We start from the raw sequence: 25,312 nt of genomic DNA, 5'->3' as shown, positions 1-25,312 counted from the left end.
GTAATGGCTGTATTACGTCTACAACTGTTTTCTATTGGAGAACTTTATTAGATATACAGTATATAACACCCACCCCCCAACCAAATTGCTTCCCAAAGTTCCAAAAGTTTATGCGGTATTTCCAAGTATGGATAGATTTGATTTAATTTAATTTTGAACAGTGCTGTCGTTGTGGCTTTTCCCATAGCTTTATTTACTATCAATGTGTTCTTGATACAGGGGTCTATACAGTTGCTCTGACATTTTAATCATTAACGTTGTACCTGGGATGCTTTATACTCAGTGCTTTGGCGTATGAGTTAAAAAGGTCAGATCACCCTTCTTATCAACTTAGAAACACTATTTTTCCTGCGTTATCAGCCCTGTTGCACACATTCCCATTGCTGCTTTTACCTTCTATTAAAAGAGACATAATTTAATTGGCCTCTCCAGTATCAGTGGTATTCAGACATCATCACTCCACACCTCCATGTGTCAAAAACAGGTCCACATGATTGGTCCACGAGTGTGAGTGACGGCTCGTTCCTCAATGAAGAGGCCGTACGGTTTCATCGGGCAAATGCTGACCTTTCACTTCCTGACACAGCAGTTGTATTTAACACAGCCACGTGCCCCTGGCGACCTCACACACACACACACAAAGATACACCCAGTGCTCGCTTTGTGTTGGTTTAAAAAGTGCCTCTAAACATGAAAAGGTGCTCGTGAACACAAACTACAGAACCCAGTGAAGGGGAAGGCGTACAATTACATACATTAGTTCTATACGCCAGAAGAAGAAGAAGAGACACACACACACACACACAGAAAACAGACTCCCACGTGACATCAACTTTTTCTTTTATTTCAAAATATTCTCCCAACAGGATGAAACTCAGTGAAGCCCAGAGGGTCCAAAGCCAAAAGAGCCGTCTAGAACAGAAGCACCACTCATTATTGCTATGTCACTCTGCTGCAGGACAAGGCGTTCAGGGAGGGGGGATAAAAGGAACATGGGGGGGGGATAAAGTCAAACACAGAGACCTACAAACACTTTCATTCTAGCACTTACATACAAAATGAGCTATGTGAAAACACAGAGGTCTTTTAAAAAGCTGCAGATGTTAATCCAAACTGTTGATACACACCCGAAAAACATCACCTTAACCGTCGGGGGAGGGGTGCGGTCAGTGTGCCGATATTAAAGATGATCGTTTGTAGAGACTACAAATTACAGCAGAGCTGGTTTAGAGATCATAACAGTCGTGTTTATGGCCCCTGTCAGGCAAAACGAAGAACATCTGCAGCCGCCTGATAAAACAACTCATTCAGGTGTATGGTGATATCGAATGGAGGAGGGAGGAGATGGAGCAAAAACATACTGTAAGTAGAGTTTCTGAGAGGAGTGTGAACATATGGGGAAGGGGCTGCTGGTTGTCCGTCTCTACTATCACAAGTCTAAAAAAAATTTCAGCATGGTACAAAAATCGTCAGTAAAAAAAGATGCTTTGCTGCCGTGGAGTCAGAGGGGGGGGGGGGCGAGTCAGTGGATGCACCCGTGTCTTTACGCCTTCTCCTCAGTCGCCTCCTCCGCTGCTTCAGTTACCTGGAGGAGGAGAAGAGGAGTTACACAAAGATGCAGGTGTTAGCCATCATTCTTGTCACAGGGAGATTTCAGTGCGGGCTGGTATCAAAAAGCAACTGATATGTGCAGCTCACTTTGCTGCCTTTCGTCTTACCTTAATGGGGCTGTTCCAGGAAGCACATAAACTCAGTTACAGCATTGCATCAACCTATAATCTTGATTTAAAACTGTTTTACTTATAAGCTACAAAATAATTAGGTAAACCTCTCAGAAGCAGCTGTTTGCTAACATTACATGTTAACCTTTGCTCTTCTCTGAACACATTCTGAATCATCCTTTTTAGAAACAAAGCAGCATTTTTCTTCTGTTAATAATAATAATAATGTTCACTTTCTTGCACAGGGGTCAGATGAGAAGATCCATACCGCACTCAGGTCTGTATGTTCAATGTGAAGTGAGAGGCAGGAGGTTGTTAGCTTAGCTTAGCATAAAGACTGGAAACAGGGTGAAGCAGCTAGTCTGGCTCTCTTAACACACTCTAATTAGCAAGTAATAAACTGTTTGTTAAATATGAGCTGTGTCTCAATTCAGTGGCTGTATCCTTTGAAGGACAGGGTCTACGAAGGATGAGTCCTTCATAGCCTGTGTAGACCGTCAAGGCCAAACTGAAATGAGACAGTCTGGTCTACGAAGGATTAGCCACTCCTGTCGCCTAGTAACAGCTAGCTAGCAGGCTAACTAGCCAACATAACTAACGCCACTTAACTTAACCTATTATTTCAAAGCTAATTTCTTTCAAGGCCCCATTCCTTTTTTCTATATTTGTGTCACTAGCTATTCGTTATAATAGTGTATTCCTGGGCTGTTTAAGAGTCTGCCATCTCATTTGAATTGGTGCGCAATGAATCTGAGGATATGTTGGCCCGCGAACGAGGAACCCAATAGATCCTTCGTGGCCCAGGGAAAGGAGGATGCATTTGTCTGCCGCATCTGAAGGAGCCTTCGAAATGGGACAGCCTTCAATGTGCCGCTGTGACACATTCGGCCTTCAAATATGTCCTTTGGAGGACACAGCCCCTGAATTGGGACACAACTATGTTCTACACCGAAGACAGAGCAAGGCTGAGGCTAACTGTTTCCCCCTGTCTTTATGCTAGGCTAACCATTTCCTGGCTCTAGCTTTATAAGCCTCATTTGCAGTACATGGTACAACACAGCTTAGCTCGACTTGACTCATTGTACCAGGTTCTATCCACAACTTCGGGTAATGGCGTCTCTTAAAAAATAGAGCATTCCCTTATGAAAGCAATATTTACCTTACAGCCATGAATGGTATCTATCTTTTAATCTTACGCTCAACAAGAGAGTAAATTAAGGCATATATACGTCGCATATTAGCATATTTTTCTTCCTAAGTCTAATCAGGGAAGAGTTTATCTCTTGGGAGGGCCTAGCTGAGGAAACTACAAACCCGTTCAACTTGGACCGATAGTTTCAGTCATATGAAGTTTTTGCATCTTTTAACGTTGAGAAAATGAGTCAACAGTCATTGGAAATGTTTCCCTGGTACAAAGTAGTTAACTCCGTACGTAGAGTAGTTCTGTGAAATGTACATTTCACCGTCATTGTATTGAGATTACATAAATGATGTCTTAAAATCCTAGGAAACAAACCAAATCATTCTCTGCTCCTGAACGCAAGAAGGAAAATTATGCATGTTTTAAACACTCACCATATTTAAATGATTGATCTGGCTCCAAGCTGCTAGCTCAACAGATTAGCGGCGTTTGTTTCATGTTAACAGATGTCTCTTGATTTCTACAGTTAGTGGTTCCTTCCTTTAGCCAAGATTTTTAACTTAATTGTTTAAAAAAAATACTCGCTTAAACCTAAAACTTAGCTTGACAAGGATATGAAATCTGGGTGGTGTGATCCTGAAGGAGTGAATATCTGTCTACTTCACGTCTGTGTGAGCAGCAGGACCTCCATGTGTAAAAAGTTGTCCTTGGCCCACTTCACCGCACACAGCAACAGAAATTAAACACATCCTCACTCCTCTTCATCACTCTCTCTCTCATTTCAGTCTCTCGCTCTCTCAAACACGCCACAGCACTGCAAAGCACACTGGGTAAATGTTTGTTCGATGAACACACACTTTATGTGTAAGTAATAATTAGTTAGTGTCAAAACACACAGTCCGAAAGACGGATTAGAAACACTCGACCGTACCCTTAACTCTGACTGTCTCACTCTGCCCTCTCACTGACATCAAGGAGGGAGCCGTGCTTCTGATGGAGGACACACTGACAGACGGACGAGACACGTAGATCTGTGTGTGTGTGTGTGTGTGTGTTGACGAACAATTTGACGAAATAAGGGTATAAAGATTGTTATTTTTATACTTTAACTGACTGAATGTACATTTTCTACTTAAACCAACATGTATTTTATTTAAATTTCCCCCTTCGTACCTCATTGGTCTTGGTCTCTCCGTTCTGGGCGGGGCCGTCGTCCTTCTTCCCCTTGCCGCCGCCGCCTTTCTTTGCCTTAGCTCCCTTATCATCTACCACCTTCTGCAAGGAACACACGAGACAAAAATAAAACCGGGCGTACACAAAGATCACAGGTGTCCCCATATGACCTCAAAATTATCTTCACTATTTAGGGTTGGCAAATTGAAGCTGGAGATCTCCCTGTCGGACGGGTGGGGGGACCTCATGAGGCAGGACATGACATAAAAAGTATGCTGTGTTCACCGAAACTGAATAACAATGTTTGCGTTCGCACTCTCAGCCAAAAGCTCCTGAATCTCTTCATCCCTCCAATTTGTAAACATCTTTGCTATTGTCGTCTCGTAAATAATCCTTCTTCTTCAACCTTGGATGTTTTAGTCATCCTGTTATGTGGCGCTCCACATCACATGATATAAATGTCATTGCCCAGCCCACTCGCTCACGGGTCACCCCGACGTCCTGTGGACATTTTATCAGGAGGTCGGCAGGAAAAAATCTGCGTAAAGTCAGGGTTAAAATTCAGCTGTTAGCGTTCACATATACAGCCCACCCGGACAGAGTTTTCAGCAGTGCACTGCATATATGTGAAAGGGGTTCATGTTGCCATGACGCCAATTAAAGGCAACATCATGTTCATTTCTTTACATACGAGTGAGCATAGATGGATAATGGCAAACAGTGTTAAAGATGGAGCATATATTGTTTCTAAACACTTATTTTTTGTTTAACCACTTTGATAAAGTTAAACAATACCAGAGCCTACCTGTATGTGTTAGGCTAATAACATAGTAACATTGAAGGCATGTGTATGAGGTGAAACTGATTGCAAACCACATCCTTACATTCCCACAATAGTAAGGTAAGAAAAAAGTCTTAAAGTGAAATGTCTTAAAGTAATACAAATAAATTTCATCAAAGCAGTAAAAGTTAAAGTTTAAGAGAAATCTTTTTGCAAATGATACTTATAGAATGTTTTACTCTCAAAGATCAAAGTACAAACCATAAAATTCTTGGATATTTGTTTTGACGATGAGCTACTTTATGTTTCTCTTCCGAGTATCTTTGCAAGTAAGAACCTGTGTGTTTGTGCGTGCGCACGTGTGTGTGTGTCCTCATCTAGCAACCTTGGTCATGCACACAGAGCGTCAGACTGTTGCAAATTTATGTGGTTGTAAAAAAAATTGTAGTCGGCGTAGTTTTGTTTGTGTCTGTGTGTGCGTGAGTGCGCATGTGTGTGTGTGCGTACTTTACCTTGACGATGGCCTTCTTGGGTTTGGCCTCAGGCTTGGGTGGAGCAGGTCTCTGCAAAGCAGGAAGAAGTCAGTTAGGATTGACTAGATTTAAACACTCATACAGTCGACTTTGGAACGATATGAGTTTATATTTAGTTCTGCTCCTCTCTACACTTACAGAGACATTTCTGTTATATTTAGAAAAATATTACTTAAGCCACAAAAATGGGTAATGTCAAGGAACGTCTGTCCTGGCTTCCACTGTATATATTAATAATGACAAAGTACATCTACTGTGTTTCCTTAGCAATGGGATCTGACATATCCCTGTGCTAAGTAGTTTCAAATATCTGCCTCCTCTCAAAGTAAACTGACCTCAGACCACTGGACAATTACTATATCAGATGGGACTTTAAAGTGTGGCCACTCAGTGTGAGCAAGTTCACTGCAGTGTGAGTGAATGCGGAGACCATTCCTCTAAAACCAATCTGTACAGTAACACAGCGGTGACAAGATTGCATCATGTGGTTCTTTCGCACAATGTCTTGGTTTTGCTTTCGAAATCACAGACGCCCTGCACATGGGAGGATACATGAAAGACATGGAGTCTTCTTACATTTACAACTGCTGTACATGCACCAACACCTCATGAGAATTTGGCTAAGTGTCCAAATTGTAGTACAAATAACAAAGCAGTGCTGGTTTACTGGTAAGATGTCATAATGGCATTCAAAGAAAATGAAATATCAAATCACAAACGTGTAAAAATGTGCTAGCATACACTAGCATAACACTTCTTCATGCCAATCTTGTGTTTGTCTGTTAAACACGAAGTTAAAGCCAAGAAACAGTTAGCTTAGCTATGTTAGCATAAAACTGGAATCAGTGAACCAGATAGCACAGTGGGTATGTCCCAGTCCAGGGGCTGTAGCCTTTGAAGGAGGCGGTCTTCGGAAGATGTGCCATTCATAGCCTGTTCTAGGGAGGATTTCCTGTTTGCGTCAACAGTTGTTCCCGCTCTTACCCCTGCGTCACCAAATGCCGCTCCTGTCGCTTAGCAACATGTATCACGCTAGCTATTCAACTAAGTTGAAACCAAAAACGTTAACATTTAAAAGGTTATTCCTCGGCCGCGCGAAGAGTCCGCAATCTCGTTTGAATTGCTGCTCAATGAATCTCGGGGTACGTTGGGAAAGGAGGACACATTTGTCGGCTGCATCTGAATGAGCCTTAGAATTCGGATAGCCTTCAAGGCGCTGCTGTGACGCAATCGGCCTTCATATATGGCTTTCGAAGACCTGCGGCCCCAGGATTGGGACACAACTAGTGAATTCCTGGAGTCTCCAAAGGTCACCTGACCAAGAAATATGTGAGCATACTGGAAGCTCCAAATGAATCAGCTATTTGACGTTTTTACACTTAGTTTTCGTACAGATAAAGCAAACAAGATATAACGTGTTAATAAGTGTTTTACAGTGTTACTTTAAAACTACTTTGACTACTTACATTTAGGTATCTAAAAGATTTTATCTTCCTGTGTATATGTTTTAACTTTAAAAAGTAACACAACAGAGTGGCAACATACTGTATAAATCTTAATTCTGTAAGGACTCAAAAAGAAGATGTCCAGAATAACAATTTTAAGTATTTACCAAAAAAAATGTGCCACATTGAAATACAAAGAAAGCTACTCGCAGGCTATTGCAACACAGCCCAAATAGTTGAAGTTTAAATAAATCCCACCTCTGAAATAGTTTAAGATTTTGGCACCTGGGGTGGCCAATCAGATTTCATAGGTTGCCCAGGCCACCCCTTAAGATCCACCCGTGATGCTTAGCTAAGCTAACTTGCTGCCAGCTGGTAGCATCACCATCTAGCATACAGTCTAACTAATCTAACTAAGTTAATGGAAAAGCATATTTCCCATAATGTTAACTTATTAATTTAAAGTGCACATGCAAATGTACAAAGACATGCAAAGACTCCATACAGATTGGTTCACATGCAAAGAACAGATAAAAACACTCATGGCCTGTTGTGTAGAGCTGCATGATCACAAGAAAGTTATGATACTTTTGCTTGATAATGTTGTCATGACTATCATCCATAATTTAATTGGCTTTCAGGAACAACTTGAGCACTTGTAATGCAAATTGGACATTTTCATGAATAGTTTTGGTCACTGTTGAGTATTTTTGATGCCTTATTGTTACTGCTATGCGTCCTTTTAATCGTGCAGCCCTACACATCCACAAGGTGTTAAAACAGACAAGACGGAGAAGAACTAAGACAACAGAGAAAAGACATGAATACCAAGCCGGACACAATCCTCAGATCACATGTTTATGGAATTTATAAAGAGCCTTGATTGAATCCATAAACTGGGTGAGGACTTTCCCCTGAGCCTAACTATGACAAAAGAGTTTGGCGGGATGAGGGGGAAGGCAGGAAGGAGAGGACAGAACCAGAGGTGAGGACAGGGACGGGGAGAACGACACTTACCGCTGACAATCTCTCTGACCTTCTGGTGGGCTGCTGGAGCAAGGGATGATCAATGAGAGAGAGAGAGGGAGAGAGAGAGACAGTGACAGAGAGAGAGACAGATATCAGTTGTACCTTTGCGGCCTGGTCTTAAGCAAGTGAGTGCTACAAGTGTCCTAATCATACCCTGGTGTGTTTATTTTCTCACTCAGACACACGCTCTATTAAAAAACACGGCACGCCTGCAGCCACACACACACGCCACACAAACACCAACCAAACATTTACCAGTTGTTTTGTGACTTTGGAGGCCTCCTTGCCCTCAGGACCCTCTGGAGACTGCAGGAAACACAACAGGGAGTGAAGAGACCGTTAACAGGACAGGTGTGTGTACACAAGCATGTGGCCTCTATGAGTTAAGACTGTTGTCATTCAAAATTGTATAATCGGGTTGTTTGCAACCTCCTACATCAATACATTTGAATTCTTTAATCCTTAAGATGGATTTAGATCACTAGGTTTTACTCTGTACAGTTTAGCATAATAACTTTTCCTTTCTGTGGATTATATCCGAGTTAATGATGAGTAATAAAGACTTATGCAAGTCATAAAGCAGTATAGCTTCAGGAAAAGGTCCAAAGGTTAAAAATTGACATAAAAATTTTCATTTTGTGGCTGCTTTTCTTCATAGCCTAACCTAATGAATTATCTAAATGTTTTTAACTGACTGGCGATGGATTGGTACAACATTTTACAAGCAAAACGGCAAAAATCATGTGGCTTCATCCTCCCTTTTATGAACATTAGCTGCTATTCTTAATCTTTTATGCTATTTTTGAATAAATTGCGTATTAAATAATAGTTAGTTACAACCCTTTCCATTACCCTGAACTTGGTTACAAAGTTTGTAAGATAAAATCATTCAAATTCACATTTTAATCAGAGTAGTAATAGCAAAAACTTCTCTCTTATGCTTCAGGTAGCATCCCAACTGCCTTATTATATCTAGTTCAGGTGTCCTGTTTGAATATTTAGTCATTTATTCAGGATTTTGACATAGCTGTGCACCGTAGTTCTCTGAATCCTCAGGGTCTTAAAATTCTTAATCGAAAATAACTTGGCTTTTTTTTTTAATTGATTGTTTAGTAATTAGCTTAAAATGATGGAAACAACTGAGGGCTCACATGTTCCAAATAATTAAATCATAATTTATATCTAAGTCAAAAATTGCTCAAGGATGCACGTGCGCCGAGTGCAATTTTTAGATCATTTGGGAATGACATATGAAGTCCCTGGTGAGTAGGTTAGGTTAATAGAGACATCTTGTTTGCATACGACCTGAGCCTTTAAAGAGTGTAAACATGTAGACAATAACACACGGTGCGGGCTGTCAGACTACATTCAGATGCTAACATCACGGACATGCTCTGTGCAGCCTGCAGGTGTACGGACAGCGCGCAGGAGAGTCCGCCCCCACCGTGAAAAAAAAAAATGTTGGTTTAGCCCGCAGGTTGGTTATCGCATCATTTGCATGTGGGCGACCTCCGCCCCTGGAGGCCTCCCATTCTGTGTCCTCACAGGCGAATCTGCGCACACAATGGCAGTTTTTTGGATGGTAGAAAAGCCCATTTCCACGTATTCACTGATACAATGCACGTGAGCTCGTCGTGCATTGCTGTTTAGATAGTGTCACGGGCTCTTTTTACAAACAGCAATTGTCTCTGATCCCCTCTTTCTTTATTCCTTTCTCTCCATGTGGATACGGGCTGGTTCAATCGGCTACCGTCCGTCACCACCGGAGAACCGAAATGACAGAGAGGTGGTGATATTTTTTTGACTGTAAGTCTACACATTATTCACAATCGATAAGTCTCATACATGCGTGAAACGCGCCCTGAAGAATTATCAGCACGCACGTCCCCTACGGGATTTACGCATCCATCCATCCGGCGGCTCCGTCTGACATTCACCAGTGCGCACCGTGGACAGGGAAGTGGCAGATAAAACGACCACAGGAACGGCCATTGACATGAACACATGGACATTTATAGTGAAATTAGAAATATATAATTGACCTAATAACTAATATACACGCAAAGACGCGTTTAATACTCCAGAAATGTTGCGGGCGAAGAGACGCTTCCTGAAACTTTGGCATCAGCTCACCTGCGTCGTCGTCGCCACAGAAATCGCGCACCGCTATTTTCCTCAAATGCAAGAGCAGGAAAACTACAGTGAAGTGAGCTTGATGGCAATAACGACACTCACCTTTCTCTTCGGCATTTTACGTGTGAATTATTCTCCACCAAGCACGGAAAAATTAAGGTCAAACGCGAAGGTCCAAGAGAGGCGAATTTGAAGTACCTTCGAAATACAGGATCAATATCTAAGCACCTTCGATAATATGTTGATTATATGCACTCCCCAAAACTCTGTACCTCCCACAGCCATTGGGTAGAGGGGTCAAAATCCTCTCCTATGCTGACTCCTGATTGGCTCGCTGCTTCCCTATGTAAATAAAAGCCTCGCGGTCATTGGAGGAAATGTATCAGAGGGTTTCCCTGATTGGCTACGCGCTCTTTTTGTGCGCAGATCCCACCAGACGGAGGTGCTGAGAGGGAAAGTGGAGATAGGCCAATGAAAGAGGAGCCGACTCTCGGTGGATCTGGGTAATGTAGGATGAGAGATACAGTGAGTGTTGTAAATAAAACACAAAGGACGAGAAAGCGGTGCACAATGGCACAATGTCGGTCATAGACGAGCTCCAGAAAAGCTGCTGGGCTTTGTGTCTTGTTGGGTTTCTCCTGCTGTAAAAGACTAGAGTAATCATACACCACATTTTTTTACACAAATAGCCAATCACTGCAGAGGCACCGGTCTCTATAGGAACATCATGAAACAAAACAATGTGTAAGGTCACCCTAAAATCACTATGGCAGACAATAAACCTGTGAGTGATTTATTCTTTCAGAGAGAATAAAATATCAGAATGTCAGAAAGGTTACAGTATTGTGGTAATAACTGTTTAATAATAATAATTGTTTTCAAGCACATGCATTCATGACCTCTTTAGAAATGGTTCTTTTTTTGAATAGAGGAAAGGTTGTCCCTTTGAATCTCAACTACTGGGATAACAATTCAGTGTTTTCACTCTTGATACCCAGTCTGATATAATTTCTAGGAACGTGCTGATACTGAGTGACAGAGACCAACAAATTGCATTTCATATGGACCAGTGACATCATTGCTGATGTTGGATCCACTGAAAGGTCAGTATTGGTGCAGATAGAGCCGTCAGTGCAAATGGACTGGCTGTCTGCAGATTGGTTCAGGACAGAGGTAACCCACTGAGCCACAGCCACCTCTGATGGAATGGTTGCACATGTAGTGCGGTTTATACTTCATTAGGGTCTGTTAACCCTCACATGTTTACACCGCGTTTGTCAGGGTGTGGACTCTCACACAACGCTACATCCAAAAGTATTTGGAGATTACACTGTAATTTAGTGGGATCATGTGTTCTTGTTGTCATCAAGGTGTCATTTAGGGCCTAGCTGCCCTCTGGCCCAGAGACCTCTCTAGGCAGCCCACCAAGTGACCCTCTAAGTGCTATTGTTAATCTGTTTTGCCCTAAAAGCTAGTACCTAAACATTATCCTAATATTATACAACAGTTAGCTCGGACCAAGTAATCTGACTGGACAAGTGGCATTCCATTAGCGCTGATATAGAGAACAACATCGCTGGGAGTTTTCACTGTGTGTATCACTCCGCCTCTGTCAGGTGTTCTGAATACTTTTAATTAACATTAAAGGAGACTGTGTATGTCGACATTGATCAAGCTGGTACCTCTGAATCACACAGCAGACTCTTATTTCACTAAAACATACAGATGAATGTACATCCTACAAAGTAGCTGCTCTGTGGTAACACAAACAAAGCAGCAAGAGTGCAGGAGAATGTTTGTGTAGCTTCGCAACAAAAGTCCACTTTCAGTTAAGTTAGTTGAGTTACTGGAGCAAAAAATATGAATCTCTTGTTAAATGTTACTTTTTACTACTATTTGCCGCTTCTGTTGTATTAAAGCAATACTCAAGGTCCTGATGTTGTACTGAACATCAGCACTGCTGTGATTTGGTCACAGGCATGAGGCTGCAGGCCAAGTGCAGAAGATAGCTCTCATGTGATAGCCTATTGGATAAATGTAGCCTCAGGTGCTTTTTTAAATTTAGCCCTGTATCTTAAAACGCTCATGCCAACTTCTTTTAATATTCATCTCAAAAGCAGACAGAACTAATAGCTGCTCAATTGTAAAGAATGAATAGTTTGGCTGAAAAGCTTTTTCAATTAATCAATCAATTAACTGCCTCTTTGAAAGATCAGAAAACAAAGACCTGATGTCTTTAAATTGTTTGTCAACCAAGAGTCTAAAACCAAAAGATATTCAATTTACTATCATGTGTAATAAAGAAGGCAACAATTATTTATAATCTAATCAGGTTAAGATTTATTTTTGGCTATGAATAAAAGGAGCTAAGAAGTATTTTTCTTGTGATATCTTGTGACAGAGAACTGCTGCGCTAACATTTAGCCTACTTTTTAAACACATGTACTTTGTGCGTGTCTTTGTGTGAACTTTGTGCTTTGCTATTAACAAAACTGGAACTTAACTTGCAAAAATAATAATCCAGCAACTCTTCCATAAATCGATGGCCTTCACTGTATTCTACAGTTTTTAAGTGTGCGCATCAAAGCAAACGTCACCCCACTTTAAAACCACAATGCTAAAAACATTCTACAAAGAAACCAGTGAAAGCTTCCTCCACATTCTTGTGTAACATCACAATGGATGCACATACACAGAGGGAGCTACAAATCTGACAATAGACAGAGCTTTCCTGCCCAAACGAACAAAACCTCCAACACTACATGGATGTGAATACACAAGTCGACCCAGAACACACAGGAGCAGCTAGCTTGATGGCTGCTCCACTGTTCCCACGTAGATCCACACAGTCAGCTGAATGTAAACACAATGAGGAACATGTATACATACATACATACATAAAAGAAAGACACAAAAGGGATCAACACTGAAAAGAAAACCCCAAAATGTTACGCATCAAACTTTACATTCACGTTGAGAATACTAGTTTTAGCATTAGCTCATTTTTCTTTTTGTACCCTCTGTCAGTAACTGTTAGCTTCAGTTGTGGTGGACAGTTTAATTGACCACGCATGATACTTAGTGGTTTCACTTTTAATTATTATAATTAATTGACTAAATGTATAATGTAGACATTGAATATTATGTGAACCAACAAGTCTACAGTCATGCTAGCAGCTCTGTGAGGCTGCACTTAGGCCCAGTGATACTTGTAGCTAAAGGCTAAAATTAGCATTCTAACATCCCACAATGACTATGCTATCATGTTCACTCTCCTAGATCAGTATGTTTACATTTGCTTGTTAGCACTAAACACAAGCAGGGGCTGACAGGCATTAGCTTAGCGTCATTAGCTTAGCAGCTATTTGGTCATAAATTTAAAAAACAGTTTTGTTAAAATACTGATAATGGCGCAATAGCAGATAAGCAGGGATAACCAAAGTTATACAGTTCATTCTAGGAGCGATGTGATGATTTTTTGACAATTGCTTTCCAACTTCTCATGTCAACCTGCTGGTGGCGCTAGAGGAAACAAAAGTCAGGGATCACCAGAGTCAGGCGGTTTAGTCTCTGGGGACTATTCGCAACATTTCATGGTAATCTATCCAGTGCTTGTCGTGCTTGTGACCAAACAACTGACGAACTTTGTTCTGCATTTCTGTGTGATTAAATATTTGATGTGGAAGTGAGAAGGCCCAACATAAATCAACCTACTCAATTTCAAAAAACCAGAACCAATCTCGTCCTAAAATTAAGCCATAACAAAAAAACACAGAAAATAAAGACCTATCTGTAAGGGAGGGGTTCAATCCAGAAATGTTTTATAATACAGTTAAAGTAATGACACACATTTCACTCACAACTGGCCAAATGTATAAAAAAACTTCCAACTATATTTGGCTTTAATTTCTCAGAGTAAATGAATAAGGTCCTTTCTCTGAGGCCTTCACTGTCAACAATATGATCCCAATCCTGCAGCATGTCTCCAGAGGCTGCTTGTGAGGGTTAGATTGCATTTAAAGATTGTTTTCATGGTGTTTAAGGCTCATAATGGCCATGCTCCACAGTGTCAGACATGAACCGAATCCTCGCTGGGGGTCCTCGCTGACCTGTCCTGCCTTTCTCCTGTCGGGGGCATTTCTCCTCTGATGCCCCGGTCCAGCGTCACCCCTCACTGCTATATACATTTTTTATAAAATGTTTATTAATTATCATAATGCTCATTAACATAATACACAATACTATATTGTACATTATATCATATTATATTGTATTGTATGGTAGTAATACATCATTATATTGTTATATTACATTATTTGGTTGTTGCTTTTGTTATTAGGTTATACTATGTCATTATACTATATATAATAATTATGATAATTATTATACTACTCTATTAATACAATAACATTACACCTAGTAATTAATTTCTGTATTTTATTTACTTATTTTTGTGCCACAAATGCCATACGCCCCACCTGTCCAGGATCCTCAACACAAACTGAATCTCTCATACAAACATCCAACCACACACACACACACACACACACACACACACACACACACACACACACACACACACACACACACACACACACACACACACACACACACACACACACACACACACACACACACACACACACACACACACACACACAATACCTGAGCCAACTTAATTTCTACTCCCCGACTGTAATGATATCAACACTTGCACTGTCGTAACCTTTCTTTGCTATTGTTTTTTGTGTGTTTGTTTGTTTTCCTTTTTAATGTCACTATCTTGTTTGTCATGTTAATTTAAAAAAAAAAATTTAAAAAGAAAAATTAAAAAAAAAGACATGAACTGAATCCGCACCAAACTCATGGGGAAATGCAAGTAGTAGTCTTACGAATTCATGCTCTTAACATGCCTGAAATTGTATTTGCATGATTTTGTTGTCTATGACAAAATCACTTACATACAGATACAGATACTGATACTGATACAAGAAGTTGACAATTTAAACTAACATTATAATATGTCCTAGAGGTGTTGAACCTCCTTGAGCTTTTACATAGATTATCTCAGTCTCTCAAACTTCACCTGAGTGACGGAACTACTTTTTTTTATAAAGATATGTTGAGTGAGCTGCCTTACATACAGTATTGCTCCAAAATACACTTGTGCACCCTGAGTATGGAATTATTTACTCTGCATATATACTATATGTTTTATAAAAATAAACCTGAAGTCATAGTAGACAATAGCCTTGTTTAGGCCCACAACTGTAAACAAGCAACAGCTATGTAGAAGGCTCTATTTCACACCTCAAGTAAGTAAACAACAGTGAGAAAGTTGAGTGTTCATATATATATATATATATATATATATATATATATATATATATATATAATAACTTTGGTAAACAGTTTTAAAGAGTCTCACCTCAAGGTTCATCATAAGTCCTGGAGCTTTGTATAATATTCATAAATCAAAATACTTATAATTAATAAATAATTATTTACATACATAAGCCAAAGCTGTATGTATTTTTATTTTATTAATTGTGTTATTAATTTTCACAATACTTCTTAATTTATTTTTTATTATTAATGTTTTGGTATTTACTTTTGTATCACTGTTTATAATTTTCCTTTTCTTTATGAGCTATTGAAACAGGTTAATTTCCCCCAAATGAGGGATCACTAAAGATGATCTCATCTTATAATTTTGAACATATTAGTTTAATGTTTAATGTAAGCTTGTACATATTAGTTTAATATCTAATGTTTAATGAAGGCTTGTACAAATTAGTTTCATATCTAATATTTAATGTAGGCTTGTAGTTTTTTAGTTTAATATTTAACGTTTAAAATTAAGCTTAAGTTAAACCGGTGTCACATTCCTTGTATGTGTACACACCTGGCCAATAAAGCTGATTCTCATCAAATATGGACACTCCTTTAAAAAATGAGGAGTGAATTAAAATAATGCTTTAAGCCTTGGCACCAGTGCACAAATCTGTCCACAACTTTGAAGGAGCTTGTCAGTAGATCAGAAATAGTCTTACCATGCAGCGTCATTATTGAGATGCCATCTTTGTTTAACAGAATGAGGAGAACGCACTGACTCATTATTCACAGGACTTGACTGACACCTAGTGGACAAAGTTTGTCATTATTGTTGCAGGACGTCTATTGCATTACAGTTTCAGAATTATCATAATGAAAAAACACTCCTTGACAGATTTAGGGCAACAATGTCTTTGAGTGTCACTATTTATAGTATCGAGAATTATTTTATTATATCTCTTATTTTTAGTGCAAGTTTCTTCTGCCTCTACAGTATTACATCTAAAGCACTTTCACATTAAAACTATTTACCAGACATTTTAAATATTTTTTAATTTGAAAGCAAAACGATAATAACCTAAGTGACACCAATATATCTATTTTTAAAAGAGGATCCCCCTCCCTTCCCCTCCCCTCCTCCCCTCCCTTCCTCACCCTACATTACGTCATTGGACCGGTGCACTTGCAAATCGCAGTGAATCTCGGGGATGCAGCTCTGCACAAAGCGAAGCATGCACTTGCAGGAAACACCGGGCAGCCTTTTGTCTTCAGATGGTCTGGCTTGGTTTGAAATCTGTCTGTAAACTCGACAGATCTAAAGAAAAACACACAGCAGGGTGAAAGGCGGGACTTCCTTTGGACATAAACGCGTCCGGCTGTTAATCTCTGCGTGCAGCTTCAAGGCGAGCCAGTGCAGGATCAGATATCGAGGTGAGGTTGTTGACAACCGATATTTTGCGTTTTGAATTTGTGCATTTTGTTATCTTGACGTTAGTTCATGCCGGTGTGTGCTTGTTTTATTGTTGCAGGCAGAAGTGCGTGTTTTAGCTGTTAGCTCTGCAGCTTAAAGGCTAAAGGGAGTCTATATTTAATGTGACAGATCGTCTATAGGAAGAATATCATTAATTAGTCGCTCTTTTTGATGCGTTTCATCCTCAGTCTGCTAAACATCCAATGACATCATTGCTCTCCTGACTGTAATGTATTTAGTGCTAGTGCCTTTATGTTTAGGAAAGCTCCATGTTAAAAGGAACCGGATATAACAAAATAATGTCACTATGTGGGACAAGTCAAGTCTTATTAAGGCTCGAAATAAAGAGCTAAGAATCTAAGTATCAGGACAGAGCTTATAGCTTTGTTATAATACAGTTAATTATCTGAGCTGTCTTCTGATTATTTTAATTATTAATCAACATAATGATCTGAGAAACTTATTAATGATTTAACGCTTAAAATGTGTGAGAAATAAGCCTTCATGAACTCCAAGAGTCCAAGGTGACATTTTAAAACTGGTAGTTTTATCCAACCAACAGTTCATTACCCAAAGCTTTTTAATTGACAATGTTATTCTACTGAGAAAAAAACAATTCTGTCCATTTCTGCTTAAATACTGGCTGAAATATCTTATTGCTGCTCATGAATTAGATGCCAACTCACATTCTGCTCTTTAATTATTCAAACATTTGCCCCAGACCTAATCAAGATGAGCGGTGATTCATCATGTTCCTTTGTGTGAAATAAAAACAGCAACTAATATCACGTTTTGTGGCATTTGGCCACAAATGCCATTGTTAGACTTTTAACGATCACAAATAAGGGTCACATTCAGGGGTCAACCTAGTTTAAGCCCATTGGTGATTGTTAAACATGTCATTTTAAAACCATTTGATATTATATGGTGTTGCATTTGTCCACTGATATGGAGGCCTGGGTCGAAGGACAGAGGCTTTCCCAAACAAAGGGAAATGGAAATGAAAATGAGTAAGTTGCAGCCGTATCTAAATCCCTGTAGGATGGAGCTTTATGCTGCTATGAGTGGAAGTAAGAGACGCAGGCTTAACCACCAAAATAGTCCTAAAACATAATTACACAGCACCATGTGAGCACTGGCAGCTGTATATTTTTTTTTACAGATAAGCAGAATTAATTGCTTGGCTTCCTTGAGTTCCTCTGAAGCGGTTTTTGTGTGTTTGCAGGCTCTCTCCTTACACCACACGATGCTGCTGTGCATGCTGCGACGAGGCTGCAGTCCTCTGGTCTGTCTGTGGGTCCTGCTGCTGCTGCATCCGGTCTCCCTCCATCGCCTGAACCAGCATGGCCAAAGGGACCACAACGCGAGGGACCGGCCCAAGCTGCTGCTCGTCTCCTTCGACGGCTTCAGGTGGGATTACATCGACCGGGTTCCGACGCACAACTTCCACAGACTCATTGACGAAGGGGTGATGGTGGAGCAGGTGGAGAACGCTTACATCACCAAAACCTTCCCCAATCACTACAGCCTGGTGACGGGGCTGTACGCTGAGACGCATGGCATTGTAGCCAATGAGATATATGACCCCGTTCTGAACCGGTCCTTCTCCATGGAGACGGACAGTATTTATGAGTCACGGTGGTGGGAGGAAGCAGTGCCTCTCTGGGTGACAATCCAGAAAGCTGGAGGGCGGAGCGGGGCGGCGATGTGGCCGGGATCTGATGTTAAGATCCACGGCATGTTCCCGAATCAGTACCTCCAGTACAACTCCTCAGTCTCATTTGAATCCAGAGTGGAGCGGCTCATTGAGTGGTTCTCTGCGCCTAAAGAGGAAGCGGTGGATTTCGGGGTTCTGTACTGGGAGGAGCCGGATGAGAGCGGGCACAGACTGGGACCTCAGAGTTCCTCCATGGATGGCGTCATCTACGGGATAGACGAAAAGCTCGGCTTCCTCATAGATGAGCTGGAGAAGGCCGGGCTGTACGAGAAAGTGAATCTGATAGTGACCAGTGATCATGGGATGGCGCAGCTGTCTGCTGATAATATCATAGAGCTGGATCAGTATGTGAGCAGAGACCTGTACACCTGGGTGGATAAGAGTCCAGTGGTGGGAATACTGCCCAAAGAAGGTATCACTTTAATACATCTCCCACATTCAGCTGCTATTAAGCTTGATCAAAGGAGTAGACATTTTGACAATTTGTTACAGAGTGAGAAGATTGACACCACTGTCTGTCTCCTAGCTTTAGCTACACAACACATGGGGGTGGTGTCAAGGAGAGACAGCTAGCCAGAATATGTCCAAAAGTAACAAAATTCACCGACCAGGAATGCTTAAAGAGGGGGTATTATGCTGTTTCACATTTTAAGACGTATATAATGTTACAATGTTGGATGTTCAGACTAAACGTGGGTAAAGTTTCAGATCTGTAGGTAAAAGTATGTTGGAGTAATCCTCAGGCTGCTCAGCTCAGCCTGCAGGCTGCTGTGAACGCCAGGTTTCACACAGTTTTTTCTACACGCTTCACTTTGTGACATCATGGAAAGCTGGCCAAACAGAAGAATGTGGGCGGGGTTTCTTAAAGGGACAGAGCTGACAGAGTCGTTTCAGGCAGAGGCTGTATGAGGGCCTGCACAGAGCACCAGTGTGAGAAACATGAGGATTTTTTTTTTAACTGTAAATTATGCTAAGCTACTTCACAGGTATCACAGAGTGAAATATGGAGCAACTTGCTAACCAGCTGCTGGATGTAGCTTCATATAGCGAAATATTATTTTTACTATACTATTTTTATTGTATTTTTTTTGTTATCATTTTTTTGATAATGACATTTGAAATGTTAGACTTCTTGCTTGTTTGTTTGCTACTTATGCGTTTTCTTATGTTTGTTTTCCGTCTTGCAGGGAAGCTTGAAGAGGTGTACGGTAAGCTGGTGGATGCAAACCCCAACATGGTGGTGTTCAAGAAGGAAGACATTCCCCAGCACTTCCACTATCAACACAACGTCAGGATCATGCCCATCCTCATAGAGGCCAAAGAGGGCTGGACCGTGGTGCAGAACAGGAGCAGTCCCTTCATGTGTGCGTATTCAAACCTCACGTAGCTGTGTGGATTCTGGTTTGTCGCTGTACATATTTAGCAGGCTTCTTCAGCTGCTTCAAACAGCAGTCTCTTTCTGCTCTATGAATAGCTTCACAGGAGATTTTTGGAGTCATTGAACCAAAGCTAGCTCATGTTCTACCAGCGTTAATTAACAAAGAAAGCCACATTTGTTTTCCCTAAGAGACAGCAGGAGTGTGTGTATGTGGGTTTTTGAGGTTTGAGTTGCACCGCCTCCATGTGCAGTTATATTTCCTAGAAGTTGTGTTTTTTAAAACGCCACCTCTTTAGATAAGAAATCTCAAACTGTGAATCAATGAGGGAAGGGTTTTGTCTTTCATTGACCACACAAGCTAATCTTACTGCTTACTTCATCTTCTGCTGTTGGAGGCTTGTTAATCAGTAAATTGACCTGGTGGAGTGTGCGGCTGGAAGGAAAACCTGCTGACTCTTAAGTCCTTACTGACAACGTGGTGTTAGAGAGATATGTGATGTATGATACCATCCTGCACATGAAAAGGATGCCGATTATGAAACCATAGCTATGGCAGTGGCCCCTGCGGTACTGGAAAGGCGCTAATGTATGTTGTTAATATCCAGTGTGCATGAATCACATCAATGCTCACTTATTAATGATTATTATCACTTTATGTGGACTGAGCCTGCCCCTCCTCAAGATTAAAACACTCATGTTACTGTTCTGCTGTAGGAAGATTCACTTCCTCCCTATTTTACTTCAACTGAAGACAGTGTGTTAAAATACAATATCTCTCAAATCTGAGCTCTGCCAGACTCACTATTACATGTCTATCAATGACTGTGTATATAGATGGACGACGCGTCTCCATCTGCTCCCATTGTACGAAAGTGATGCCAAAATAGCCCCTGTGATAGGCGCTGCCATCTTGCGATGGTGACTTATTTGGAGCCAGAGCTGCGCAGTAGAGATCGGCGGCTCCACTTCCGCTAACCAAAACACACATTTAACTTACAGAAAAAAACAGCAAGGATCCCACACATCGGCGTGTTTAACAGCAGAACAGCTTCTTGTGTTGTTCCGAGGTTAACGTTTGCAAATATAGAACCTTCAATAACTGTAGTGATTATTATTATCCTTCCCCCCCCTTACTCTGCTAATCCAGAACAGATCGGCTGCAGGAGCCGTATTTGCCAATGTCAATGTCAATCATCCTCTTGACAGCATCAAATGATGAATTTAAAATAAACGTATCAAAAAAAATACACTTGGACGTAAATCAGCATGATAAGAACTAACTATAATGACAGAAACCATGTTTGAGAAAAATGTATTCGGGGTGTATTTTGATTTTATAGTTTGACTCATGTCCCATCTGTTAACATGGAGGAGGCGGGCTTTATGACCTATACTGCAGCCAGTCAGCAGGGGGCGATAGAGAGGTTTTGGCTTTACTTTTAGGGAGCTGTCATGTCGTCCATGTTTTTATACAGTCTATGAGTTTATGCACAATTGGCCAATATAAAGAGTGAGGCACTGTGTTTAAAAAAGAAGAGGTGATTATTTTAGTGTGTTTAAGACATTTTTATAAAAGGGAAGTTAGTGATACCTTAAAAGGTGTGGTGGGAATACTGCCCAAAGGTGTCACTTTAATACACCCCTCACATTCAACGCTGTTAATAGCAGCTGTTGATTTGTGGAGGTAGAAGATTGATTCCACTCTCTAGTCTGTATGATAAACATGAAGCTACATTAAGGACAGAAACAAACCTCTGTGTATTCATGGGGAGTTGTGTACTAGAGTGGACGGGTGCAGATACTTCCTAGCAGAACGAAGCTAACTGGCTGCTAGCTGTAGCTTCATATAAGAAAACATTAAAACTACAATTTAATTAAACATGAAGACAAATAATTGTGGGTGGACCTACATGCTAGGCTACGCTATTTTCTGCTGGCTGGATATAATAATGGTATTAATCTTTATTTTGATACCTTAAAGGTGCTCAGACGAGTTTGATCATGAAAAAAAAAAGTTCTATTTATCATATGTTTTAAGCTGTATGTATGTCTTTAACGTCTGGTGAACATGTTAAATGTATTTCGGTCCTCAAAACAATTTGCAGAGTCAATTATTTTAATGTTTTAAATTCAGTTCTCTTACTTCCTGTCTTTGTTGGTTTATTGCAACGTTTATTTGCATGTTACCTACTCTAAAAATATGTTAAAATTATTGGCAGGACTGTCTAATGCATGTTTAGATTCCAAACAAAGATTAAAATTATGAAAACATTGCTCCATCCACAGCACTGTAGGTGGTTAAACTAAAATCTCCACAGGGTACCTTTAAAGGCAGCCAAATCTAAGATACTGTAAATGCTTGGATGGTAGTTAATCCCACTGATGCTGTCATCACAGGTAGCTCTGATAAACTATATTGATTCTACTCAAAGCACACGTAGTGAATCTTGTCCGTTCTTTAGCAGTGTAATAGCCCTGATACATTTTAGGAGCAGTAGTTAAAGCCAGTCAAGGCTTTCATCAAAGGTTGTTCATTTCACTTCTGCCTCTGCGTCGCTGTGATTGATTTAGCGGTAGCCAGCCTGCTTGGACAAACAGTGATGGTAGTAAATCATCTGAGAGAGCAGCAGGGCCAGAATCCATAAATCTGCAAACAAGAAGTTCTGCCTGTGATTCATGGGATGTTGAAACTGGAAATTTGTGTGTCAACAATGCAGGAATAATTAACATGAAGCATTCTGTTTCTTGTGTTTTCTCTGCAGTGGGAAACCACGGCTATGACAACACCTTACGTAGCATGCAGCCGGTGTTTGTTGCCCGTGGGCCGGCCTTTCGCCAGAACTATGTCAAGACCTCCATGCGCTCCGTTGACCTTTACCCTCTCATGTGCCAGATCCTGTCCATCAAACCTCTCCCAAACAATGGCTCCCTTCAAAATGTTATAGACCTGCTGTCCTCAGACACGACTCCATCCACGCCCAGCACCCCTCCCAGGGTCAAGGAGCACTCCTACGCCCCCGTCGTGGGTTCTTTCCTCGGTGTGGTGATGGTGCTGGGATTTCTGGTGGTCTACATCAGACAAGTGACGCTCAAACAGCTGCCCTCGCTAAAACACAGACGCAGGGAGATGTCGCAGCCCTTACTGCAAGACTTGCACCTGTAGCCTGGGAAAAGAGAATGATGGCAGATATAAAAGAAGAGGAGGTATTTCTCCCCAAGGTAGTCAGCTCTGACCAGAAGCATCCCCCAAACGCTTCCCTTTTAACGACTTAATGCCAGTATGATTCTCTTTTATCAGTGTGAGATCAAGGGGAACTAATCTAACACCCTAATCATGTAAAGAGCGTAAGGGAAATGTCTTGGGTTTGCTTCTGGTGCAGGCTTAATCAAGATAATAAACCTTTACGTGGGCTTTATAGTGGCTTTGCTTTGATTGTGAATTTTACCTAAAATCATCTCGTCATTTTCATTGTCATTCAAGCAGTAAAAATCAAGAATGGAATTTAACCGAGAAAGAAGGGAACCTTTGTTAGCCAAAACCATGACATAGATAACATGAAGGTGTCAGTATACTCAAAACGAACCTGTTCGTCTGAAGTTACAGGAGAGGGGCAAGAAGCAGTAATAGATTGAATGGACATAACAGCGAAGACTTTCAGACAATTGTACTCTAATGGCATTCATAGTGTTACACTCATCTGACATGGGAAAAAAAAATAGTAGAAATAAAAATAGTCGGACCTAAGGCCAAGAGAAATTAGGTTCCCTCCGGGTACTCCAGCCTCCTCCCACAGTCCAAAGACATGCTCGGTTCATTGTGAGTGTTGTCTGTCTCTATGGCCATCAGTCCAGGGTGTACCCCGACTGTATCTTGCCCAATGACAGCTGGGATAGGCTGAAGGCAAGAAGGGGGCTGCAGATGCTAGTTAAGGTAATAATCTTGAAGATTTTCATTTAAATAAATTTCTGTTACTGTCACTATCTATCGCCAAATGAGGTTACACAATGGTTGGTCTGCCAGAGAGGGTAGGCGGAGCTAAGCGGCTGCTTTTCCGGTCTCTGCAAGTGTTACGAGTTAACAGTAATCTACTATGGCTGATCAACAAAGAAAAGATGGATGACTACAGATACAACTTCAAAAATAAGTGAAAATCTAAAGAAAAAGAAACAAATTCGACACTCAGATGAAGGCAAACTAATCTAAAAAGGAAAGCGACCGTCAGCGAGGAAAATCAAGAGTTACAACCGGAGCCAACCGTGGACGTCACACATGCGACACTGTCTGGATATCTCGGAAGTGTGCTCCCGCAATTACTGGTTATCACCATAGGTGCCGCCAAAGAGAACGAAACTGAGATCTTTGAGATTACAACTTTAACAATTCAAAAAACAAAGAACAACTTATGCTAAACTAGGAAAAAGAGGGATATCGGTTGCTCATGGTAGCAAGGTGTTAAAAGCCGCTGATGCCCTGTTTCAATAAAAGCATTTTAAACTCAATCATCCCAGTGCCTCCCTCCTTCAACAATTCAAACAAATAGTTCCTATGAAGCGTACTGACACCTTTACTCCCTGATAGTATTAGGGCATTTTCAAATCTATGCAAACAGATTTGTGTGTCATAGAGGAAGTAAGGATTCAGGCCATGTCAGGTTTTTGCTTCCGATTGTTCGATCACTGAATTAGCAGGTACTTTGAAATACAAAGACTGTGATTAATTAGAAACAAATCTTCTCATGTCCGGAGGTCGGCAGGGTCAGTCTGATTTTTGAATGTTACTTGGAATAAGATGTTCCGCTATAGTCTCACTCCACGTGCCAGACTACTGCTCGTTCATGTAGGTCATACCATGATTGCTCTTTAGGAGTCAGTCACCATTTGCCTTTTAAATAACAGAGAACATCTCTCTAATGTGTGCAATTGTCTGTGTGTTTGTCTGTTTGTGTTTGGAGGACATTTTTCTGTATAGATAACGTGTACTGTCCTCCTGTTCATACAGTCACAGCCATGGCCATTTGTTGGTGAAATGTGAAGTGCAATTGCTATTGGTCAGTATTTCGTCATGGGGATTTTTAAAGGGTTTTGTTGTGAAGACTATTCGGGCATGACTTGCGAGAACTGTTCCCCTGATTTGCACTATAGGACTGAAATGAAACAGAAAGAAGGGGCAGTAGTTTGATGCCTTTTAGGTCATGTTTCATTTGCACTTGTTGTTCGTAGTAGCTATTTGAAACGATAAAAAAAAGGTTGGGCGCCTCTTGCCAAAAAGCTTTTTAATGAGCATATTAGAAAGTCAAGTAGAAATCCAAATTGTCAAATAAGTAATTCTGATATTTTAAGCATCTTTTTAGTCAATTGGTTCAATTTTTCTCCTTCTGCTTTTAGATGCACATGACTAATACCTGTGGCCCAAAAAAGGACAGACATCACTGTGATATAAAGTTTTTACAAAATTT

The 25,312-nt window shown here is 40.7% G+C and overlaps 2 protein-coding genes across 4 annotated transcripts; one reads left to right on the top strand and one right to left on the bottom strand.

Moving 5' to 3' along the window:
- Positions 1 to 829: 829 nt before the first annotated feature.
- hmgn3 (high mobility group nucleosomal binding domain 3) lies at positions 830 to 10,219 on the bottom strand. Of its 3 annotated transcripts, none has more exons than XM_069657749.1 (6): positions 10,059 to 10,219; positions 8,079 to 8,129; positions 7,812 to 7,841; positions 5,329 to 5,379; positions 4,036 to 4,137; positions 830 to 1,585 (listed from the first exon to the last, which is right to left on the bottom strand). In XM_069657749.1, the coding sequence occupies exons 1-6, from the start codon at positions 10,071 to 10,073 to the stop codon at positions 1,544 to 1,546; spliced, it is 291 nt and encodes a 96-aa protein (XP_069513850.1). In that variant the 5' UTR covers positions 10,074 to 10,219; the 3' UTR covers positions 830 to 1,543. The 3 variants fall into 3 exon arrangements, with proteins under 3 accessions (XP_069513850.1, XP_069513849.1, XP_069513851.1); XM_069657748.1 differs by having other exon boundaries at positions 7,812 to 7,844; positions 10,059 to 10,217; XM_069657750.1 differs by lacking the exon at positions 7,812 to 7,841.
- A 6,318-nt stretch (positions 10,220 to 16,537) lies between these two features.
- Positions 16,538 to 24,043, top strand: enpp5 (ectonucleotide pyrophosphatase/phosphodiesterase 5). Its single transcript, XM_069657173.1, has 4 exons — positions 16,538 to 16,721; positions 17,987 to 18,890; positions 19,666 to 19,842; positions 22,619 to 24,043. The coding sequence occupies exons 2-4, from the start codon at positions 18,008 to 18,010 to the stop codon at positions 23,017 to 23,019; spliced, it is 1,461 nt and encodes a 486-aa protein (XP_069513274.1). The 5' UTR covers positions 16,538 to 16,721; positions 17,987 to 18,007; the 3' UTR covers positions 23,020 to 24,043.
- The last annotated feature ends 1,269 nt before the right edge of the window (positions 24,044 to 25,312 follow it).

The sequence above is a fragment of the Semicossyphus pulcher genome, unplaced genomic scaffold, assembly GCF_022749685.1.
Source record: "Semicossyphus pulcher isolate SPU_LCO1_2020_fin unplaced genomic scaffold, fSemPul1.0.p SCAF_11, whole genome shotgun sequence".
In the NCBI taxonomy this organism is placed as follows: Eukaryota; Metazoa; Chordata; class Actinopteri; order Labriformes; family Labridae; genus Semicossyphus; species Semicossyphus pulcher.
Note: the sequence above shows the minus strand (reverse complement) of the source record. Positions and strands in the feature narration are given on the sequence as shown.